Source organism: Nicotiana tomentosiformis, chromosome 1 (assembly GCF_000390325.3).
Source record: "Nicotiana tomentosiformis chromosome 1, ASM39032v3, whole genome shotgun sequence".
Lineage (NCBI taxonomy): Eukaryota > Viridiplantae > Streptophyta > Magnoliopsida > Solanales > Solanaceae > Nicotiana > Nicotiana tomentosiformis.
In genome coordinates this window covers 52056960-52081569 of record NC_090812.1, presented here as the reverse complement: position 1 = coordinate 52081569, position 24610 = coordinate 52056960, and the positions used below count along the sequence as shown (strand labels likewise).

The 24610-nt window shown below is 34.9% G+C and overlaps 1 protein-coding gene and 1 long non-coding RNA gene across 2 annotated transcripts; one reads left to right on the top strand and one right to left on the bottom strand.

Moving 5' to 3' along the window:
* The first annotated feature begins 899 nt into the window (after positions 1-899).
* Positions 900-11409, top strand: LOC108943949 (uncharacterized). The gene is made up of 2 exons (XR_001967936.3): positions 900-1281; positions 11045-11409. It is a non-coding gene; the product is annotated as an uncharacterized lncRNA (long non-coding RNA).
* Positions 11410-21322: 9913 nt separating this feature from the next.
* Positions 21323-22620, bottom strand: LOC104089361 (probable carboxylesterase 8). Its single transcript, XM_009594228.4, has one exon. It carries the CDS (start codon positions 22542-22544, stop codon positions 21522-21524), a length of 1023 nt encoding a protein of 340 aa, XP_009592523.1. The 5' UTR covers positions 22545-22620; the 3' UTR covers positions 21323-21521.
* Between the last annotated feature and the right edge of the window lie 1990 nt (positions 22621-24610).

Here is a 24610-nt window from a genome sequence, read left to right as displayed (position 1 = left end):
ATTCAAGATTTCAAATAGTGAAAGTAGCATAAATGCTCAAAACGGCCGGTCAAAACGGCCGGTCAAGTCATTACAAGAACGTATCCTTCTCGTTTGACCTACAAAAAAGTATAAAACAAAAAAAAATACACAGAAGAAGAAATTACCTTCTAGTATTTTCTAATTGTAGAAGGCGGAATGGCTCCTTTGCAAAACAAATTGATGCTCATAAATTGGAGAGCGCACTGCATTATATAGATGATTAAAGGATGCTATTGTGAAGTAACTTTCGATGTGGGACATTGCTATAATTGGTTTTCTACAAGGATTTGACTTGTTGAGGCGGCGACGGTATTCGATTTATGGAAGGAGTTTTGCTCGCAAAACTAATTTTTTTTACGCCTGAGAATTGCATGGCAAATTGCGAATACCTAGTTTTTACATTGTGTTAACACCTCCTAAAGTAATTAGTGTTTTGTTACTTTAATTATTTTTCTCAATTTTTATGTTTTTGATTGCATATTTTCTATCATAAAAATACCAAAAAATAGTTCTTTCTTCATTTGTGCATTTAAGGAAATAACTAACTATTCAATTGGTGAATTAATCTAGTTAATTGATTATTTGAATATGTTACTTAATTAATTTATTTGTTTGTGTAAATTTAGTTTAATAAGTAGGATTAAGAAAGAAATTGGGCTAAATTTGAAAGAGAAAGTGGCCAAAAGTGCAAGATAAGGGGCTGCCCTTGAAAAGGTCTGAAACGACGTAGTTTTGCCTCAAAACTACGTCGTTTCATTAAGTGACCCAATATCAAATCTCACTCATTGATCACCCCTTGATCTAATGGTCCATATCTGATCTCTCAAGAGGTATTTAAAGCCTCAAAAATCTGAAAAATGCACTCATTTCCCCCATAATTCTTTTCTTCTTCCTCTCTCTTCTCTCTCCCATATCCGTGCCCCACTACTGCTGCCGCCCGCCGGAAATCGCCCACCGGCGGCGGCCAACCTCCAAACACCCCCAAATTCACACCATGTAATCTCCACAACCTCCTCTTTCCATATCTCCAAACCAAATCCTTCAAAACCCCTTCAAACTCCTTGAATGTTAGATCTAGGAAACTTTAGCCGCCACTTTTTTGCCCAAAATCTTGAAGTTCCGGCCACTACCACCCCCACAATACCTACATCAACGGATATAGCTCATCAAGACCTACCTATTGATATCAATTCCATCCCGAAAATCCGGCAACTAAAAATCCGGCCAAATTCCGGCGACCACCCCGAACGCCCTCGTTTGGTATACACCTATTCTCGTTTCCTTTATCTATTTTTTCTAATTGTATTGTATTTAGTTTATGTATAGCATAATTTGTGATTTTTTTATTTATTTATTTTTATTATTATTATTATTTATATTTTTATTATTAGTTGTGTTTAATCTATTGGCTTAGTCATTCATAGTTATTAATCACTGATAATTAGTTATTCATTAGTTTTGAAATAGCTATTCGCTTAGTCATGATAGTTTATGATAAAAGTTTGAAGTGCTTAGTGAATTTATTTTTATTGAATTTGAGTATTTGAATTTTGTGTTGATAAAAGCTACAAGTAAAGAAGGAATAGTACAAGTTTGGTTGTTTTTACTGTGCAAAGACTTTGGAGTACAAAACTCAAAAGTCATTGTGTATGGTGACAAATACAATATTTTTTGACAGCTTTTGAACAGTGTTTAGCACACAAAATCAGTCTTTTGGATAGACTTTTGGTGAACCAAAATCTGTCCAAAAAATTTAATTTATTTGCCTATTTAAATGGCTGCTTTTCTCCTATAAGAGGGGCGCACACTCTACCTTACACTTGGACACATCTTGGAGAGTTGCTTAAAGACATATATCTTTGAGAAAAATCACCAGCTTTATACATATAGCAAGCTGAAATTTCAGAGCTTTGTGAGGATTATTTGAGTGCAAAAACTTTGAGAAAAATAGAAAGATCCCTTAGGCAATTTGTGAAATTGATAGCTACCAGTTTCAAGCATCTTTGTTGAGTTTTCTGGGTTGTCTTAACACTTGAGTTGCTGCTGTTTCTACTGTATTTGCTGCTGAATTTTTTATTGCAGCACTGGTGTATTTTATTATTTTACAAATCAGGTAACTTTCAAATTCTTATAATGCAGATTCTTGATGATAATAAGAAATATTTGATCTCGATTTGGTTGATGGAACATGTTAAATCTGATTTTGTTTCAAGATGAATGTTATATTAGTGTTATTATCATGTAAATCTGTTAAAAATTAGTTAAATTATCGTTTTCTTCTTTATATATGTGATTGAAATTGCATTATGTTAAGATTACTTAATTTAAGAAAAAGATAAAGACCCCACTTTTAACCATGTTTGTTTAGTTTGGGATCTTTTCCGTGAGTTACTTTCATGGTTCATGTATTACTATCTAAGAAAGACTTCTAGCTTCAAATGTTTTGGTGCTTTGAATTATAGTCAACATAATGTTATAATATAGTTCTTCTCTTTAGCATTAAAGTATTACCGTTTTTTGTAGTTTTTATATTTAGTCGTAGTTTTTATGGGTGTAGTTTGATTAGTGCCATGTTGGTGTAGATGAGTAGAAATATTATGTTAGTCCTTAAGAAATAGTTGGTTAAGAAGATAAAAGATAATAATTAGCATGTAAGTTTCTTTTATGAAAAATAATTTTTAGTTTGGACATCAATGTAAGAAGCAATTTGGGCTTAGAAAAATACTTGTTATTTTGTGTTGTCTTGGTCATTAGGCTCTTAAGCAACATAGGCCAAATAAGCTAAAATCTGTAGGCCCAATGACAATAGAAAGTAAGATGGGCATTTTCTTTAAAATTAATAAATTATCTTTTGTTAAATAAAATAAGTGGCCTAATACCATGAAAGTTTAACATAAACTTACCCGGGTTTAATGTCTTGCATTAGTTAGAAATTGTTTTTTAATAATAATATCATTTTTTTCGGTCGAACAAGTAATAAATAAAAAAGAAGCGCTTTTTAATTAATTTAGACGCTAGGCAATTAGTAGGCGTGCTTTAACTTCATGGAATCGCTTGCGTACATTCAATAATTTAATTTAATAATGTCATACCGTACTCGTTAGTTTTAGTTAATATTTAATTTAATAAATCCATTGCTAAACTCGCGGATTCGTTTGCGAAGCGCGATAATTAACTTTTAATAAATTTCAAACTTATTTTCTTTGAATGTAGTAATTTTCTCCAAAAGTAATAACGTACTAATAATCCTCGTCATGACTGCGGATTCGCTTGCGTAGCGCGGTTATGAAAAAATTAATAAAATTTATCTCGGTCACACATTCGTTCGCGTGGTGCGGTTAGGACAATTTTATTCAAATCTTTTCTTTAATAATTTTAATAATTAAAAGTGGATAGGTAAAACATGAAAATCCAAATAAAATACAGTTTATCCAAAATAAATTCAAGCCAAGTTTAAGTCAATAAAGCGACCGTGCTAGAACCACGGGACTCGGGGAATGCCTTAAACCTACTCCCCGGTCAACAGAATTCCTTACTCGGACTTTATTTTTGCAGACCAATTAATAATAGAGTCAAACCTTCCTTTAATTAGGGATTCAAATAAAAGGAGATTTGGAACACCAAAAAATCAATTCCAAGTGGCGACTCTGTAAATAAAATAATCCCTATTCAAATTTGTCACTTTAATTGGAAAAATATTTTAACCCACAATCCATAAAATAACATACATATATCTTTTTTGGGATAAAAAAAGGGGTGTGACATATCTGGCGACTCCGCTAGGGAGTCTCAAGAATTTGAGCTTGTACATTGACTTTATTTGGCTTTATTAATTTATGTATATATTGTGATTTATTTGGGCCTAATCTGTTACTTGTCCACTTTTTTCCTTTTTGATATTGTTGAAATGTACATATAAATTGTATCCTCTCTCGCACCCCTCTGAGTCTTCTTATAGTTAGTTATGTTGTGTTTGCCTACCAGCATCACAAAATTTCTGTCTTGAGATAAATCTAGTTAGCCTACCATCTTCTGGTGAAGGATTTAATCACAAATGCTTAGGCGGGAGAGCCGTTAGCTAGCCAGTGCTGTTCTATTCCTAGTGACGCTTGACGCTACTCGGCTCGGGTTGTCCGTCCGGGTAAGCCAGGTCTAGATACCATCTCCTTTAGGATTTGAAAACTTAGAAGAACAAGCCACGAGCAATGAATATCCCTAGTAGGCTATGCTTTATTTGCATCATGTGCATTAGACTTAGCAATGCTCGACACATGGGCCGAGTTCTGTTTTAGGACAGGTACCTTATTGAGACCATTATGTCATGTTATGTGCTACATGTTGCATTATTTGGGAGGCTTGCATGTCGACCGATTTTAGCATAAATCAGTTGAACAAATAGAGAAAAAATGATGTGGTCTAGTGCATATGGGTTTTAAAGATTAATTTTCATTAAAAAAGAAGAAGAACATAGTGGGTTTTAACCGAACTACGCGGGTCTGATTCTCACCGGATGTGAGATACGTAGGCAAACCTCATCGGTTCCGGCCCCCAATTTTCAAAAATACAAAAACATATTTTCCTTTAATTTCTTCTTTGGAAGTCTTTCTTTGAGACGTCAAATCCAAAATTCAAAAATATTTTATTTTAAAAAAAAAAAGTCTTTCTCCCAAAATTTAAAAAAAAATCAAAATCCAAAAAATCTTTTTTGTCTTTTTAAATTAAAAAAATTATAAAAATGCAAAATATTTTCTTTCTTTTTTTTAAAAATAAAAAGTCTTTCTTTCGAAGATTCCAAAAAAAAAAAATAACAAAACAAAAAAAGCGAAATAAAAAAAAAGAATTCTTTCTTTAGAAGTTTTCTTTCAACAAAACAAATCTAAAATATTTTCTTTGCTAAAAGGTTTCATGAGGTTATTTATATATGAGTAAAAAGAAGTTAGTTTATTTACTTTATTACTGATCCTCCATGAACTACGCAAGATCTGATTCATGTTCCCACATGATACGTAGGCAACCCACATCAGGTTCGATCAAATGATTTTGAAAAAAAAAAGTAAAAAAAAAAAGCAAAAAAGTGTGTTCATTCTAACATGCTTATTGTTTTGAAATAAAAGCTAGTTAAAGGTGGTCGGTTTGTCGGTTTGCAAAGGTAAATCGCGAAAATAATCCAGGATCACTTTATCATATTCTCAACCAAGGGAATAAGCATCACTATTGTTGATTCGACTAAGGTCACGAAAAGGCAAGTACACAGTTTGGTGGGAAAAAGAAGAGAAAAATGTTGGTTGACTTTTACCAAGTTTGAGCAATTGTGCATGCTTTGTGTGAGACGATCTGTGATGTTAGGGACATGAGAATTCTTCCAAGTCTTTTGGCAAATTGGTTGCTATGAAATTTCTCATGCCGCCAGTCCTGAAATCCGATAGCCAATATTGGGGAACAGCTTGACCAAAAAGTCAAAATTTGAATGTTGATTCCAAAGCAATCTTATTGAATTCAGTAGTAATGCTGATGTGCAAATGTGTAGCTAAGATGTGAAGCTTGGTAATTGGAAAGTCACTCCCCTCATTGCCGGAAAGGAGTCTTGGTAACTTATTTTGTCATAATTGCTATCATCTGGATTGCTTCGAGGTTGTGATCCAGATGTTGTTTGTTTGTCATGTCATCAAACCTCTCTATCCTTTAATCAATAAAATGCAACTTTTTTCTTTGTGTCATTTTATCCATTGTGTTTAATTATTCTCGCAGATATAGTTCTTTTCACGCCAATTTCAGTAACATGACATGCATGCGGAGTTTTCGGCTAGATTTTAGAAAGCTTGTCCAGTCTTGAATTAAAATTGAGGAAAAGCACTATGGAGATAAGGAAAAGGCTGAAACACTCTGATGAAAAGCCTGTGTCAAGTTCATGAGGAACCAAAATAGTTATATTCGTAGAGGTTAAAGATCTTCATCTCAATCTATCATGAAAATCCAGCTTAAGGATATTTGAATGGGTTGAAGTTTTCTTGGACTAATCAATGAAAAGGATCTATGCCACAGCCTGCCATAATCTAATCATATAAGGGAAAATGACCCAAATCTCCAAAGAAGATGCATTCTAGGGAATTTAAAAGGGATTAGTTGGTACTGAAATGTATCATTTCACATCAAGGCAAAGACCGACAAAAGGTGGCTCCAAATTGTCAAAAGGTCATTTATTGCAAACAAGATATTGACGATGGAGTTATACAACTGACAAAACCAGGAAGACAGTCATGTCCATCAATGTCGAACCTGAGAAGAGATAGAATGTTTGATATTCTTGAGGCTAGGAGGCCCTTTTTTCTGCCACCCAAACACTTTATATCCTTCGTCCACCCTTATTTTTCTTTAACTTCCCTCTTTTGGAATCAAGCATAGAGTAAAAAAAAATTGAATATCCATGCCACCAGAAAATTGGAGCTAGGACAATTTGATTTAAAAAAAAAAGAGAATAAAAGGAAAAGAAAAAAAATAAAAAATGAAAAATGAAAAGAAAAACAACAAAGAAATCTTTTCTGTTAGTTTGAACTACGTTTGATTTGATTCCTTTAAAGGATACGTAGGCAGCTCTACACTAGGGTTCAGTCTAACCAAATTAAAAAAATAAAAATTCCCCAGTATTTGAAACTGGGGCAGAATATTTTTATATGTTTTTATGAAGAGTCGATTCCAAAAGTTGTAATATACAACCCTATCATATTTGATCTATTTTGAGCCTTCGTGCAACCCTTTCTTTCTAACCCTATCCAAAAGCCTTCCAAATAAAGACCTCTCAATTAGTCTTTAAGAATGCTAAGGGAAACAAGCAACAAGCAATAATTTTCACATGACATAGAACAGTTCAAGTTGCTCGCAGAAAAAAAAGAAGATAATGAATGAAAATGGGAGTCTTATTGGTGAAAACCTTCATGGGTACTGTAAGGCGATAGTAAGTGGAGAAAAATAAATGAGAGAGGGTGGTTAGTGAAAACCTTTCGGGGTACTGTTGGTCGAAGGTGGGCTGTGATTTGATGCAAATGATTGGCACAAAGAGGCCAACTTCAAAGATGAAAAGGAACAACAAGAAGAAATGGTAGATTTGTTGGATAGATTCGGCCGCTCAGTCCAAAATGCATGTCATGATCATTAAAGTTGGCTACCATATTCAAAGGAGCCTCTTTATTTTTTTATTTTTTATTTTTTATTTTTTTTTCTTTTTCTTTCTTCCTTTTCCCCTAAAGTGGCATTTTCAGTTAATTACTATTCCTTCTCACTTTTACATTACGTCATTGTATCCATTTCCATTATTATTTTGAGTGAGTCTTTGTTAAAAAAATAAGAAATAATTTCAAAATCTGTTACCAGCTTTCTAACTGTCTATCCTAGTACATCAAAGAGGACATACCCAGGAGCAACATGCATAATAAGTTGTTGAAGTTAAACATGATCCGAGGGTTAATGCAAACGAAAATTCCAAAGAGAACTTTCCTGGTCTCTATTTGCTTAGAAATCCAACAAAGAAAGGGCCACAAAATTGGTCATCATTTCCCAGAAATGCAAAACAAATGATGTGGGACATACACGGCATTGACAAAGGCACAAATCCAACTGTGATTTTCTCTGATAAGCCGAACAAAGTATTTCGAAGAAATCGAAAAGGTCACTAAACAAGACTTGCTTCATGGGCAAAGCTTATAGCACCACAAACACAAACTGATATTGGGTGCAAGATAATCGAGTTTGATTTTTAAAGGAAAAAACCGCCAAAGTAAAGGCTTGCTTTGTAGACAAGGTTCAACAGCACCTTAGACATTCGGGTACGAAAATAGTCGGGGGCAATGATGGAAAGCCAAGATTTCCAGAATGCAATACCGAGTATCTGAGCAACTCGGTATTGCGCTGAAAGAATCAGTTCTTTTTCAGTAAGGTGGCCGCAAATTCAAACTACTCAGGGCATCAAGGCCACAAACCGACCACCACTGTTAAACTCACAAATCTTTGTTTGAAGCAGGAAACAAAGTAGCGTAGAAATGAAGTTCTCAAAGTACGAATGTCACCAAAGGTAAGTTCTTCAAAGACTCTACTTCTTCTTTCTAGGCATGCCCATCATCATCAACCACTGCATTTTCCAGCATAAGGTACATCAGTCTTTAGTTGAGGTCCCATTTTGATATAGGGCACACCACACCCTAGTCGCATGTTCAGTATATGGTACACCAATTCCTAGGTGTATTTTCCAACCTAAGGTACACTAATCTTTAGTGAGGTTCCACTTTAATACAAGGTATCCTATCCCTGGTTACTTTCTCTCAAAGTGATACAATGCGTCATCCCTTGGTTACATTCTCTCAGCGTTACAGGGTGCCAATCTCTGGCCATATTCTCTCTTAGTAATACTGGGTGCCAACCCCTCGTTACATTCTTTCTCACTGATACAGGGCGCCAACCCCTGGTTACATTCTTTGTTAGTGATACAGGGCGCCAACCCCTGGTTACCTTCGTTCTCAGTGATACAGGGAGCCAATCCCTGGTTACATTCCCTCCAAGTCTTTCAACCTCACTCGTAGGAGATGCACTTCCTAGTTTGGGCGCCAACCCTTGATTATATTCCCCCTTAGTGATACAGGGCGCCAACCCCCGGTTACATTCTTTGTTAGTGATACAGGGCGCCAACCCCTGGTTACATTCATTCTCAGTGATACAGGGCATCAACCCCTAGTTACATTCCCTCCAAGTCTTTCAACCTCACTCGTAGGAGACGCACTTCCTAGTTTGGGCGCCAACCCTTGATTATATTCCTCCTTAGTGATACAGGGCGCCAACCCCTGGTTACATTCTTTCTTAGTGATATAGGGCGCCAACCCCTGGTTACATTCTTTCTCAGTGATACAGGGCACCAACCCCTGGTTACATTCCCTCCAAGCCTTTCAACCTCACTCGTATGAGACACACTTCCTAGTTTGAGTCATTCCAAAAGGAGACGCACTTCCTAATCTGAACCATTAATCCTAGAAGACGCACTTCCTAGTCTGAGTCTTTCAACCTCATTCGTAGGTGACGTACTTCCTAGTTTGAGTCATTCCAATAGGAGACATACTTTCTAATCCAAATCATTAATCCTAGTAGACGCGCTTCCTAGTCCAAACCTTTCAACCTCATTCGTAGGAGATGCACTTCCTAGTTTGAGCCATTCCAATAGGAGACGCACTTCCTAATCAGAACTATCAATCCTAGGAGATGCACTTCCTAGTCCAAACCTTTTAACCTCATTTGTAGAAGACTCACTTCCTAGTTTGAGCCATTCCAATAGGAGATGCACTTCCTAATCAGAACTATCAATCCTACGAGACGCACTTCCTAGTCCAAACCTTTCAACCTCATTTGTAGGAGACGCACTTCCTAGTTTTGAGCCATTGCAATAGGAGACACATTTCTTAATCCAAACTACCAATCCTAGGAGACGCACTTCCTAGTCCAAGTCCTTCAACCTCACTCGTAGGAGACGCACTTCCTAGATTGAGTCAATCGTGTTCATTCTAATAGGAGATGTACTTCCTAATATGAGTCATTAATCCAAGGAGACGCAATTCCTAGTTCGAGTCCTTAAATCTCACAGTCATTCCAATGCTACCCATGGGACACGCACCTCCTAAGTTCAAGTTATATCAATTTTACACCTAAGATAAGAACATCCTTTTCGGAGCCTTTAGTTTCATTTTTGCATCTTTCAAATAAAATAAGTTGATCTGCAGTTTTACCCAATAACTCGCAAAATTTTCTCAGTGCCAAACTGGGGCAGAAAATTTTGTTCATTTTGTTTGTCTTTGATGGCTTTGCAGGCCCTGTCGTAGAGCACATGTTGTGACGATTAAAGCTTGCGGTTTCAGTTTCTCATCAGAAGAAAGAAATCTTTCGATCACAAGATAGTTGGAGTTAATTTTGATAATGTGTCACCGACCCAGCATCTCAAGATTCATCTTCTCAATTTCGAATCAGGAAGGCGAGTGATCGAGAATAAGCCATAATCTTTTCTTCAAAGAGTATCAAGATCCAGTCTAAGGCCAACACAAGTGAGCAGGTCAAGAATCAAGATTTGACTCCACAAGACACATAGATTAGGAATTTTGTAACTCTTAGTTTGCAGACATATATAGTTCTCCTCTCTTTTCCTTTTGATGTGAGCAGCAAGTAACAGTAACAGCAACAGTAGCAACAACAACAACAGTCTTAAATCTAGTGTCTGGTAGTCCCAGTTATTAAATTTTTCCAGAACTACACTGACCTGATTCCTCTAAACAAGGATATGTAGCTTAATCACTGATAATTAGTTATTCATTAGTTTTGAAATAGTTATTCGCTTAGTCATGAAAGTTTATAATAAAAGTTTCAAGTGCTTAGTGAATTTATTTTTATTGGATTTGAGTATTTGAATTTTGTGTTGATAAAAGCTGAAATTAAAGAAGAAATAGTACAAGTTTGGTTGTTTTTACTGTGCAAAGACTTTGGAGTACAAAACTTAAAAGTTATTGTGTGGTGACAAATACAATACTTTTTGACAGCTTTTGAACAATGTTTAGCACACAAAGTCAGTTTTTTGGACAGACTTTTGGTGAATCAAAATCTGTCCAAAAAATCTAATTTATTTGCCTATTTAAATGACTGCTCTCCTCCTATAAAAGGGGCACACACTCTATCTTACACTTGGACACATCTTGAAAAGTTGCTTAAAGACATATATCTTTGAGAAAAATCACCAGTTTAATACATATAGCAAGCTAAAATTTTTGAGCTTTGTGAGGATTATTTGAGTACAAAAACTTTGAGAAAAATAGAAAGATCCTTTAGGCAATTTGTGAAATTGATAGCTACCAGTTTCAAGCATCTTTATTGAGTTTTCTGGGTTGTCTTAACACTTGAGTTGCTGCTGTTTCTACTGTATTTGCTGTTGAATGTATTGTTGTTGCACTGGTGTATTTTATTATTCTACAAATCAGGTAACTTTCAAATTCTTATATTGAAGATTCTTGATGATAATAAGAAGGATTTGATCCCGGTTTGGTTGATGTAACATGTTAGATCTGATTTTGTCTCAAGATGAATATTATATTAGTGTTATTATCATATAAATCTGTTAAAAATTAGTTAAATTATCGTTTTCTTCTTTATATATGTGATTGAAATTGTATTCTGTTAAGATTACTTAGTTTAAGGAAAAGATAAAGACCCCACTTTTAACCATATTTGTTTAGTTTGGGATCTTTTCCGTGAGTTACTTTCATGGTTCATGTATAATTATCTAAGAAAGACTTCTAGCTTCAAATGTTTTGATGCTTTGAATTATAGTCAACATAATGTTATAATATAGTTTTTCTCTTTAGCATTAAAGTATTACCGTTTTTTGTAGTTTTTATATTTAGTCGTGATTTTTATGGGTGTAGTTTGATTAGTGCCATGTTGGTGTAGATGAGTAGAAATATTATGTTAGTCCTTAAGAAATAGTTGGTTAAGAAGATAAAAGATAATAATTAGCATGTAAGTTTCTTTTATGAAAAATAATTTTTAGTTTGGACATTAAAGTAAGGAGCAATTTGGGTTTAGAAGAATATTTGTTATTTTGTGTTGTCTTGGTCATCACGCTCTTAAGCAACATGGGCCAAATAAGCTAAAATCTATAGGCCCAATGACAATAGAAAGTAAGATGGGCATTTTCTTTAAAATCAATAAATTATCTTTTGTAAAATAAAATAAGTGGCCTAATACCATGAAAGTTTAACATAAACTTACCTGGGTTTAATGTCTTGCATTAGTTAAAAATTGTTTTTTAATAATAATATCATTTTTTTCGGTCGAACAAGTAATAAATAAAAAAGAAGCGCTTTTTAATTAATTTTGACGCTAGGCAATTAGTAGGCGTGCTTTAACTTCATGGAATCGCTTGCGTAACGTGATGTTTAACATTCAATAATTTAATTAAATAATGTCATACCGTACTCGTTAGTTTTAGTTAATTTTTAATTTAATAAATCCATTGCTAAACTCGCGGATTCGTTTGCGTAGCGCGATAGTTAACTTTTAATAAATTTCAAAATTATTTTCTTCGAATGTAGTAATTTTCTCCAAAAGTAATAGCGTACTAATAATCCTCGTTATGACTGCGGATTCGCTTGCATAGCGCGATTATGACAAAATCAATAAAATTTATCTCGGTCACACATTCGTTTGCGTGGTGCGGTTAGGACAATTTTATTCAAATCTTTTCTTTAATAATTTTAATAATTAAAAGTAGATAGGTAAAACATGAAAATCTAAATAAAACACAGTTTATCCAAAATAAATTCAAGCCAAGTTTAAGTCAATAAAGCGACCGTGCTAGAACCACGGGACTCGGGGAATGCCTTACACCTTCTCCTCGGTCAACAGAATTTCTTACTCGAACTTTATTTTCGCAGACCAATTAATAATAGAGTCAAACCTTCCTTTGATTAGGGATTCAAATAAAATGTGACTTGGAACACCGAAAAATCAATTCCAAGTGACGACTCTGTAAATAAAATAATCTCTATTCAAATTTGTCACTTTAATTGGAAAAACTCTTTAACCCACGATCCATAAAATAACATACATATATCTTTTTTTTTGGGGTAAAAAAGGGTGTGACACAAATCATGTGTCAAACGGTCCTATGTGGTTACGTTATTGTTTAAAGCAAAGTAAATTGCCAAATTAAATGCCATGTGGATGCAGTAAAGACAACATATGAATTCAACTAATCTAGCTTGATTATTGTTGGATTCTTTTAGAAAGAAGGGAAAACTGAATCATTGGTAATGTTGGATTTTCAAGTGCTAAATATTCTGTACCTACGTTAGCATTATTCCTATTTAATAAGAATTGACTACAAAAAGTCTCAAGGAATATACTGCGTGGTTAATTTTATCTAATCCAAGCTTCAAATTTAATGCTACGCTAATACTTTAAGCCTAGTCTTTTAAGATCAACATATTTATACTTTGACAAGTCTTGAAGTAAGGGGTATTTGTAGGCATATAAATTTTATTTGAATTAAATCCGTAAAATAATTTGGATTATATTTTAAATTCAAGATATATTAGTTCAAATAAATTTATTGGGCTAATATAATTGGATTAGTTATATAAGTCCAACATATATGGATTAAATAAATAAGTCTTAATCCACTGAGCTAGCCTAGTTAATTGGACTAAAGTGATGAGCCCACTTCATTAAGCCCAAGATGTCATCTTCCTCGAGGCCCAATTTGGTGCCATGTGTCAAATGACATGGCGCGCCAAGTCAAACGAAAGAGCCAATGGGATCATGCCACATGTCAAAATGACAAGGCATGCCAAGCCAAATTAAATAGCCAATGAAATCGCGCCACGTGTGGAAGTGACATGTTCTGGCCAATCAAATGCGGTCATGTCACACTTCAATTTGATTGGTCGGAAAGAGTTTGTTCTTATCATAACTTTTCCCTCCCACAACTATAAATAGGGGTCTTCATAACCCAGAAAAGACACCAGAAGTTATAACAAGAAGCAAAAAAGAGCTCCTGGATCAAACGCTGCAAATTCCTCCATACGTTTCAAGCTTCAAGCAATCAAGTTCAAGTTCAACAAATCAAGTTCAAGCTCAAGAACGAAGAGCAAATCCAGAGGAGTACGATTTCAAATCGAAGTTCGTGCTAGTTGAATTCAAGACCATCGTTCGCGACAACAAACTACATATTCAAGATCAAGCTCAAAGGCCCGTTGGATTTATTTGCTATTGAAAAGAAGAATCGGAGGATTTATAGAGATTGTACACTCAAATTATTTGAAATCAAATACTACGATTATTGCGATATTTTCGGTCTTGATTTTATTTTCTCCGCGCAATTTATTGTCTACAATAGGTCTTAATCATACAGACATATTCAGACCCATTAAGTGATTGTGAAGTAAAAGAAATAAACACACTTAATGATCAAGATTTGAATGATTTAGATTCAGACTTTAAAAACAAACACACTTAATGTTTGAGATGTGAATGATTAAGATTCAGACCTCCATTAAGTGGAAAAAATGAGGCCTTAGTTTTGGTTAAATTTCATGATTATATCTTCGATTTCATCATTTAATTAGTGATTTGGGTTGAAATTTTTGGGGAAAAGGGGGGGGAGGGGGATAGTAAAACTTCTTAAGCCAAATTTTGGAGATTTGAGCGAGATTTTGGTATCAGATTTGAGTAATTTTGGTATGGTTGGACTCGTGGTTGAATGGGTGTTCAGGTTTTATAACTTTCATCGGATTCCGAGATGTGGGCCAGAGGGTTGACTTTTGAGTTGTCTTTTTGACTTTTGATTAAGAACTTAGCATTTTTATATGAAATTAATTTATATAGCTTGAGTTGATTGTATCGAATTATTTGTGGCTAGATTCGAGGCATTTAGAGGACGATTTGAGAAGCAAGGGCTTGTTGGAGTAGACTTACACGGTTTAAGGTAAGTAACACTTCTAAACTTGGTTATGAGGGTATGAAACCCCGAATTACGTGTTATGAGATTGGTGTTGAGGTGACGCACATGCTAGGTGACAAGCGTGTGGGAGTGCACCATGGGAATTGTGACTCGGTCATATAACTTGTTATCTTTCAGGTATTTCCCATGTCTTAAAGAGAATGGAACTATGATTCATGTTAGAAATCATGCATAGGTTACATGTCGGTACTGTTGGGACCCACAGAGGTCGTGTTACTTATTGAATTATTTGTTTAATTTGTGATTTTTACTCAGTCATAGCTATCATTTTCATATCATATCTCAGTATCTGTTGTCATTTATTAATACATCATATCATCATTGTTTGGGTTGATTATCATGAGATTTGTGATCCCGAGAGACTGGAGAGATTGATGACTGAGTGAAGCCGATGGCCTGATTGTGAGGATATTTATGGGATCGGGATGCACACCGCAACAGGCTTTATTGATTCATGCCATGATTGTCTTATTATAGCGCTTGGACTGGATCTGCCCCTCCGAAGTCTGCACACCCACAGTGAGCGCAGGTACCTACTAAGTGCGAGTGCGAGTGCCGAGAGCGAGTGTCGAGCGACTGGAACATTGAGTGACTGTGAGGAATGAGTGAATGTGAGGATGGAGTGAATGAGAGGACTGAGTGATTGACTGAGAGTATGCATATGATTTCATCACTGCTATGTATTACAGTTGGCATACATAGCTGATATATAGACATCGAGATGTATCATTTCTCATTTCAGTTACACTTGACATGTTTTACCTGTTTGAGCTTTAACTGTTGAACTTGAAAGCATACCTATATTTCTGTACTGTATTTCTGTAATTGGACTGTACTTGTGAAGCTCGTCACTACTTTCAGCCCAAAAGTTAGACTTGTTACTTACTGAGTTGGCTGTACTCACGCTACATCCTGCACTTCGTGTGTAGATCCAGGTACTTCTGGGTACGGTGGTTGCTGACTTTGGAGCTATTATTCAGTTCGAAGACCCTCGAGGTAGCTGCTTTGGCGTCCGCAGTCCTTGACACTCCTCTTTTATCATTTAGTTCTATTTGTACTGTTCTCCTCTTCTAGACAGTGTTTCAGACTATGTTACTGTATAGATGCGCATGTAATCAGTGACACCCGAATTTTAGGGGAATATTGTATTGAGTTGCTGTATTTTCGTATCTGTATTTATGAGATTTTACCCTTAAACTCATTTTTATTATGTTTTCAAACTTTAAGAATGCGTGGTTATTGAGGTTGCCGCTTGCCTAGCATTTCGATAGGCGCTCAACATGTGGTTTTGGGTCATGACAAATATTGACTAATGGCTACCACTTTGAACAAAACACATCCTGACCTGTCAAAGCTTGAGCCTTTAGATGGAAACAATTATACGCGTTGGTCTCGAAAACTTTTAATTTTCTTTGAATAATTAGAAGTTGATTACGTTGCTGATAATTCTAATACTACAACTAATGTTGTTATTGATGTTGCTGCTAAGAAAAAATTTGAAAAGGATAATAAAACTGTTAGAGGCCGTCAGCTTAACCATATGACTAACCCTCTCTTTGATTTGTTTATAAAATATAATTCTTCTAAAATCATATGGGACAGTTTGGAGAAGAAATATGGTGCAAATGATGCAGGAAAAAAGAAGTATGTTGTTGGAAAGTGCATCAAGTTTCACATGGTTGATGATAAGACAATCATAGAGCAGGTTCACGAGTATGAGAACTTGACTGCCGATGTTTTGAATGAAGGCATGGAGATGTGCGAGATTCTTCAGACTAATGTTCTTCTTGAAAGGTCTCCACCTTCCTGGAATGTTTACAGGAATCAACTGAAATACAAGAAGAAAAACTTAACTCTTCAAGAATTGATCAGTCACATGAGGGCTAAGGAAGCAAACCGTCTCAAACATGAGAAGGTTGAACGACTTAAGGATAAGATGAAATCTCTCTTTCTTAGTTCTTCTAAAGCTAACCTTGTGGAATCTTCTAGTACTTTTGTGAAAGACAGGTTTAAAGGAAAATAGAAAAATGCTAGAAGAAAGGACATGTGAAGAAGTAGAATTACTTCAATAAGCCGGAGGGCCATATTCAAAAGTCTAAAGGACCTTGCTATGTATGCGACAAAATTGGTCACGAGGCTTTCCAGTGCAACCAGAGACAAGGACAAAGCTCAAAACATAGAGGAAAAGCTCCAGTCCAAGCTAACCTTAATGAGGATGGTGATGTCATTGCTATTGTGGTCATTGAGTCAAACATGGTGGCTAACAAAACTGACTAGATACTGGACACGGGCGCTTCAAGGCACCTTTGCGCCAACAAGGAGTTGTTTCACGATTTTGAGGAATCTGCTGATGGCGAGTGTGTCTACATGGGTAACTCCACTAAAACTGGAGTTATGGGTAAAGGAAAAAGTCTCCTTAAGTTAACTTCTGGAAAAACCTTAGCCTTGAACAATATTTTGTATATGCCCTCCCTTCGTAAAAACTTAGTTTCTGGTGCGCTTCTCAACAAAGCAGGTCTTAAAGTTGTTTTTGAATTTGATAAAGTTGTTATTCCTCGTGGGGGAGACTTTGTTGGGAAAGGTTACCTTAGTGGGGGATTATGTGTACTGAATATCGCTCAAGAGATTACTAATAATGCTAGTACTTTCAATTATGCTTATATTGTTGAGTCCATTGATTTGTGGCATGGTAAACTAGGTCATGTTAATATTGCTTCTATTAAAAGACTTAGAAAAATAAAATTAATTCCTGCAGTTAATGTTGATAATTTTTCTAAGTGTCCTGTTTGTGTAGAGGCAAAATATACCAAAAAGCCTTTTAAGAATGTAACTAGTAGAAATACAGAATTGCTTGAACTAGTGCATTCAGACTTACTAGATTTCAAGAACATTGTTAGTAAGGGTGGAAAGAAATACTACATCGCTTTTGTAGATGACTTTTCTAGATACACTAAGGTATATCTTCTTAAGTCAAAAGATGAGGATGAAAGCATATTTTTGAAATACAAGGCATAAGTAAAAAGTTTAATTAGATAGAAAATCAAGAGACTTGGGTCTCACAGGGATGGTGAATATAATACTAATACTCTAGAAGCCTTTTGTGAGAAAAATAGAATTATACATGAGGTTAGTGATTCCTATACTCAACTCCCTAACAAAATGGTGTAGCCGAATAGAAATAGAACCCTTAAGAAAATGATGAATTCTATGCTTTTGAGTAGTGATGAATTAGTGTCAATCTATTTAATAGAAGAATACCTTAAGACAAATAATGAAGCAATGAGGTCAATAGATGCTAGTTTTTGGAAAGAGGCCATTAAAAGTGAATTAGACTCTATAGTTTTTAATCACACTTGGGACTTGTCTGATTTGCCTAAAGGTTTTAAACTCATAAGTAGCAAGTGGATATTTAAGAAGAAATTGAGACTTAATGGTACAATTGAGAAATATATAGCTAGACTTGTTATTAGGGTTTTAACCAAAAGAAAGACATTTATTACTTTGACATGTAATTCTCCCGTGACTAAGATAGTGACTATTAGAACTCTTGTTGCTTTAGCCGTTATTCAAAATTTAGTGATATATCAAATGGATGTTAAAACGGCTTTCCTAAATGGTGATTTAGAGAAAGAGATCTATATGTCTCAACCTGAGGGATTTGTAATCCAAGAACAGGAGAATAAAATATGCAAATTGAGAATGTCTCTGTATGGTCTAAAGTAGGCACCTAAGCAATGGCATGAAAAGATTAATAGTATATTAATGAGTAATGGTTTTGTTGTTAATGCATCTGATACTTGTGTTTATTCCAAGACGGTAGGATCAGATGGTGTGATTATATGTCTGTATGTGGATGACATGTTAATCTTTGGCTCTAATATGAATGTTGTTAATGAGACTAAGAATATTTTATCTTCTAAATTTGAAATGAAAGATCTTGGAGAAGCAGATATAATTTTAGGGATTAAAATCAAAGGAACTTCTAATGGTTTTTCGTTATCTCAATATCATTATATTGAGAAAATGTAGAAAAGGTTTAATTGTTTTTATGTAGCACCTGTGAGAACTCCTTATGATCCTAGAATACACTTGAGAAAGAATAAGGAATCTAGTATTTCTCAAACTGAATATGCTAAGATAATTGGTAGTGTAATATTTCTCATGAATTATACATGACCTGATAATGCTTATGTTATTAGTAGATTGAGTAGATATACTCACAACCCCGGTAGTGAACACTAGAATGCTCTTCATCGCTTGTTAAGATATTTGAGAGGTACTATGGATTGGTATTTGCATTTTAATAATTTTTTTGTTGTCTTAGAAGGATTTTGTGATACAAACTGGGTTACTGACAATGATGAAGGTAGATCCACTAGTGGCTATGTGTTTACTTTGTGTGCATGTACTATTTCATGGAAGTCTTCAAAACAGACTTGTATAGAACGATCTACTATAGAGTCTGAATTCATTGCTCTTGAGTTGGCAGGGCAAGAAGCCGAGTGATTGAGAAACATATTGGCAGACGTGCCTTTATGGGGAAGACAAGTTTCACCAGTTTCTCTACATTATGACTCACATGCGGCAACTGAAATTGCCAAAAATAGTGCGTATAATGGAAAACGAAGACATATACGCATTAGACATGGTGCGGTAAGACAATTGTTGAAGCATGGTGTTATTTCCTTTGAATATGTAAGATCCAAAAGAAATTTGGCGGATCCTTCAACCAAGGGTTTAGCAAGGAAAGTTATCCTTGAAACGTCGGGGGGGATGGGGCTAAAGTCCATGGATTGAGGAAGTATGGTGGATACCTGTTTGTGGTCAAATGAAACCATATGAGACCTCAATATGCACTACATTTTCTATCCCTATGGCGTATGGTAGTGCTTTATAAGATTGAGTTTATTTTGCTCCTAATGATTCCATAGTCTTAAGGTGGTCTATGTGTAGATAGACTTGATGGAATCACCTACGTGAGTGTAAATATGGGGTCGTCTTTTATGAAAGACTTGGGATGTCTTTCTGGAGCACTCATGAGACCCAAGGTATGTGCATGACCATAAAAGTAATTTTGTTAGTATCGCGGAATTTGCATAAAATTAAGGATATAGTATATGTTGTGGGGGTCTCAACTAATATTCATTCAGTTCAAGAGTACTTCACTTTGTGGATGTTAGTTATTGTCTCATTTCACTATGTGTCAATTCAAATCAAAAGATATTGACACTTAAGTACATGTTCCTTTTTTTGCCTAGAATTGTTCTTATTCTAATTTTATCTTTGCATTAGTGGGGGATTATTGGTATTATTTATACTTGGTAATGCAAAGTCAAATATTTCTTTGTGGTCCTTTTTCTTCTTCAATTCTTTGTCATTTGTGAAAGACAAAGTATTCCTCATTGGCTGTGGAAAGTCTTTTTCCTCTCTTTATATTGAATTGCTCTTTGTTGGGCTTGTAAAGAGCTAGTAAAAGGGGGTGGCCTCACGCACATTAGAAATTGGTCCTGAAGGCAAACTGGTCGATTTGCCCCTCCCCCGCGAGATATACGTGAGGCCTAATCCAAATTTGGTTCTGATAAAAAATTTTCTTCAATTTTTGAGCTTACCAGAAAAGTATCCAAATACATGCTTACGAGAATATGTCCAAATTCATTCTCTTTGAATTGAATTCAATAACGTCTGATTTATTACTTTGTAACAGCTATACTTTAAATGGTTGTAACTGCTACTTGAATTCTGTAATAGCTCATTTATTTTCATAACCCCCAATTTAATTCTCTTTCTTATAACAGCTCTAGCATCTTATCTATATTAGGGGTTGTTTTGTGAAGTTTTCAAACACAAAAAAATAACTTAATCTACTCTTCTTCTTCAATCGATTTCTCGGCAATTGTGCAAATTCTAAACATTCAACCACTAGTGCTAGTGTTTGGAGGTGTTGTGGAACTTTGGGGAGCAACCGGTTTTAACAATTTATACCTAGTCGGACCGATATCGCTTTCAAGGCAGCGACTTGCCACAATACAATATTTTTTGATAAGTTATTTTTGTTTCCTTCTTGTTCTTGATCAATATTATCTACTTATTTTTCTTACCAAAAAGAATGACCATGAATGTTCATGAAATTATGATCATTTAGAAGTTAGAACATCCTGTTTCAAGCTCTATTAATTGAAGTCTTCCTTAAACAAGTAATCTAGTTAATTTGTACAACGTAAATTGTGGATTTGCTGGATCCTAGAGGGACTTGCTTGTATTTCTCTAAATAATAAATACTCCTATGAACAACATTTCTTCGAGGACAGGGAATTTACACCCTCCCAAGCCTTCTTTCAATTCTGTCTTTCTATTTTATTTTTTTTCAAGTAATAACATTGGATGAGGAATGATTATTGTTAAAAAGCCTAAAACACACTCTAAAATTTTGAATTCGCCTCTAACAGTACATTCGGACAAATATGCATCCAGCCTTTAACCTCACTCTTTTTTAACAAGTAACATGAAAAAGATAATTTATTATATATATATATATATATATATATATATATATATAATTTTTGAAGAAACGAAGAATGCAATAACGTGAAACGGTGAAAGTGCTATATCAAGAAGGCTGTTGAAAGTTGAAACTTACAATTTGACGACATATACAGTAATTAAGATGAACTTTTATCCCAGTGGATACTTCAATTATACTAGTACTAATTATTTCCAAATGCACCATTGACCCGAAATTAGATATAACTCAAAGTTGAGATATTGTTAATTTTGAACAGTGACATATTTGTTTTTATTAGACATTTATGTAAATTTGCGACCTAGTCACATTGTGTAATGATGTCTTAACAATACTTATTAAGTCCAACTAACTTACATTAAACCTTCTCCTTTATCTTAATTGTAAAAGCTATAAAGAAGTTAAAACATTAATGATCCCAATTGACTTCAAAGCAAATTTTCACATGGCTGATTTGCCCACATTTTCATCGCAACTAGATTTGATGAATTCCTTGATAGAATCATACAAATCTTGAGCACTCTTGGGATCAAATATCTCAGCAGCATGATGTCCAGTTTCAAGAAACTGAGAAGTCACGTGCACACCATGTGACTCTACCATCTTAGCAAACCTCTTCTGCCTATCAACCAGTGGATCCCTTGCATACCCTCTGATCATACACCTCGGCAGCCGTCCGATCATCTCTTTCAATTTAGTCTCAGTAATAAACGGATTAGAATACTCGTGATCGCGATCTACACCGTTAGGCAATGCAAGTGACCACATCAGATCATTTGCATGCAAAGGCACAACCTTATCATTAACAAAGTTAAGTTCAGATTCTGTTCTCTGAATCCCACCAAAGTAGGACTGATTGATAATCAGCCCTACGATCTTGATCGGATCAAGATCAAGATCGACTGCACGTAGACCTGCATGGTACACAATATTTCCTCCCGCACTACTACCCATCAAGAAAATTTTTGAAAAATCAACAAACTCTTTCAACCATGGATCAACATGATCACCACTACTAAGAGCTTGATCTTTAGCCCAGTTAATGGCATCCATGGCGTCGTCGTACGCGGCCGGAAGGCGGTGTTCGGGGGCGAGACGATACTCTACGGAAGCAATCAATGCAGGGAACTGAGCTGCCATAGCATTACAAGATTCATGGAAAATAATAGAACTCACACTAAAGAGTATAAAGCCACCGCCGTGGAAGTATATGATCAACGGTAATTTAGTGTTAGGCGGCGGATTAACGGGCCGAAAGAGGCGAATGAAGGTGTTTGAAGTGGGATTAAGAGGAATGTCTTTAGAGAGTGAAAGAAGTTGTGAATTTGGATCATTTTCTGGATTTGGAGGTACATTAGGAAATGGGTATTTTCTAGTGAGAGAGCCATCTGGATTTTGGGTAATGTTGAGGAACTTGTAGACATCTTCTATGGTGTTTTCTGCTATAATCTTGTGCTCTGCCATTGCTGTTTTAAGTGTTCAGAGGCTGTAATAGGATAAGAACTAAGAAGTGAGATTGAATTATTTTTTAGTTCCTTTCAGTTATAAAGGGGAAAGTGAAGGGGTAATTAAGATGAGTAGTTGAGGTGGGTGTATGCATTTATTTCTCCACTATCTAAATTTCCATCTGGAGTGATGACATCAATTGAAAACATTAAAGCTAAAATTGTATGTTCTACAATTTGATTCAAATGGTCAATTAAAGAGGGTAAATTTTTATATGAACTCTCAAAATTCAAATCATTTAAAGCCGTCCATATTAGTTGTCAATAATAATGGTGGATTGTGACATAGAAAGTATAATGCATAAAAGGTTACAATTAGTTAAACGACATAACATTGTTCGTGTAAAATCATTTACAGTGTTAGGTTGCGTAACTTAAATGATAAATCCTTAAAAAGTACACTCCTAGTAAGTAGTGTGACTTTAGAATAGCCTAAATGACAATTGTGTCACTTGTCCTCTCGGTCCCTAAACTTATCCCCAAACTTAGTATTTTGTTAGTTGAACACTTACCCTCGTTCAAATCGTGTATAATAAACGCTTATGATAAACGGCTATCAGTGCGTGTAATAATAAACTATTGACTTTATCTTTATTTTTTCCCCTGCTCCACCATCTCTTCTCCTTGCTGCCAACAACTCCACCACTGCCATCGCCAGATAATTCCTCCGGCCACCAGAGAACACCATTAAAATTTGGAGATCACCCTTCATTCTACATTGGTTTCTTATTATTGACAAAAAACACACTTCATTTCTAGATAAACTTAATATTTTTTTTTTCAAAAAAGCAGATTTATTTCTCCAGTAAAATCGAACAACCCATTCTTTACTCTTTAGAAAAGTGTGATCTGGAAATTACAATGGTTTTTGTTTGTTGGATAAGAATAGGTTCAAGGTAAAATGATTTTTGGGTGAAAATTGGCAGGGAGAACGGGAAAGGGGGATGCAGGTGGGGGGGAGGGGGTGATAACGGGAAGGGGAAGAAAGAGAAAAAGAAGTAGAAATGGGAGACGGGTTTTGGGGAAGAACGAGAAGTTTGCTCTTTAGAAAGTGTTATCTGAAAATTACAATGATTTTTGTGTGTTGGATAAGAATATGTTCACGGCAAAATGGTTTTTGGGTGAAAATTAGGGGAGGGAGAACGGGAAAGGGAAGAAAGAGAAAAAGAAATAGAAATGGGAGATGGGTTTTGGGGAAGAACGGGAAGGGGGTTAGTTTACTTTCTTTAAATTTTTCTTTTTTTTAATTTTATTATTATTTTCTTCTTAGTTCAATCATATCTTAGGCCAATTTTTTATGTCTCGTTGTACGTGTGAATTACACGCTTGTTGTCCAACTCAGTTATAATGTTGTCACATATGATCGGTCAACGGTCATAAGAGTTTAAAATATATGTTTTGATAAAGTAAAAGAGTTTGGATAAAAATAAATTAAGTAGAAGAACCGAGATGACAAAATAACACAAGTATAAGTATCATTTAGGCTATTCTGCCTTTTATATCTGAATTTGTAAAAAAAGAAAAGAAAAAAAAGAACCTTATATAATCACATTACTTAAAAGTTACCAGTGGATTATGAGTTTTTTGTTTGCTTCCGTTGATAATATGAAAACGGCGAGAAACTTCTTGGGTTCGGCCAAATAATAAAAAGGTGTAAAATTTTGTTAAAATTTGATAAAACTTAAATTAAGTTTTTTTAAATTAAGTTAGGGTCACTTCTGACATTAAATGCTGACAGACACCGTAGTTGACTTTAAGTTTTTTATTCTTGGCTGCGCGCCTACCAAAGTTTCATACCTACATTACTTATAATTAGAGTTGCGCATAATTTTGTAATACCGAATTACATTTTGGTATTAGGATTCGATATTTTGGTATTTGTTATGGTATTATTTGATTTAAGTTTTAAAATAAAATTCGTATTAAGTATGATATTTGATATTTTAAAATAAAATATTGAAATACCGATATCGTACCAAAATATATATTATATTACATAATACGTATTATTAATTATAATATAAA

What these genes read in the sequence shown, in the direction of transcription:
- LOC104089361 (XM_009594228.4), bottom strand. Translation starts at nt 22,544, where the DNA reads ATGGCAGAGCACAAGATTATAGCAGAAAACACCATAGAAGATGTCTAC.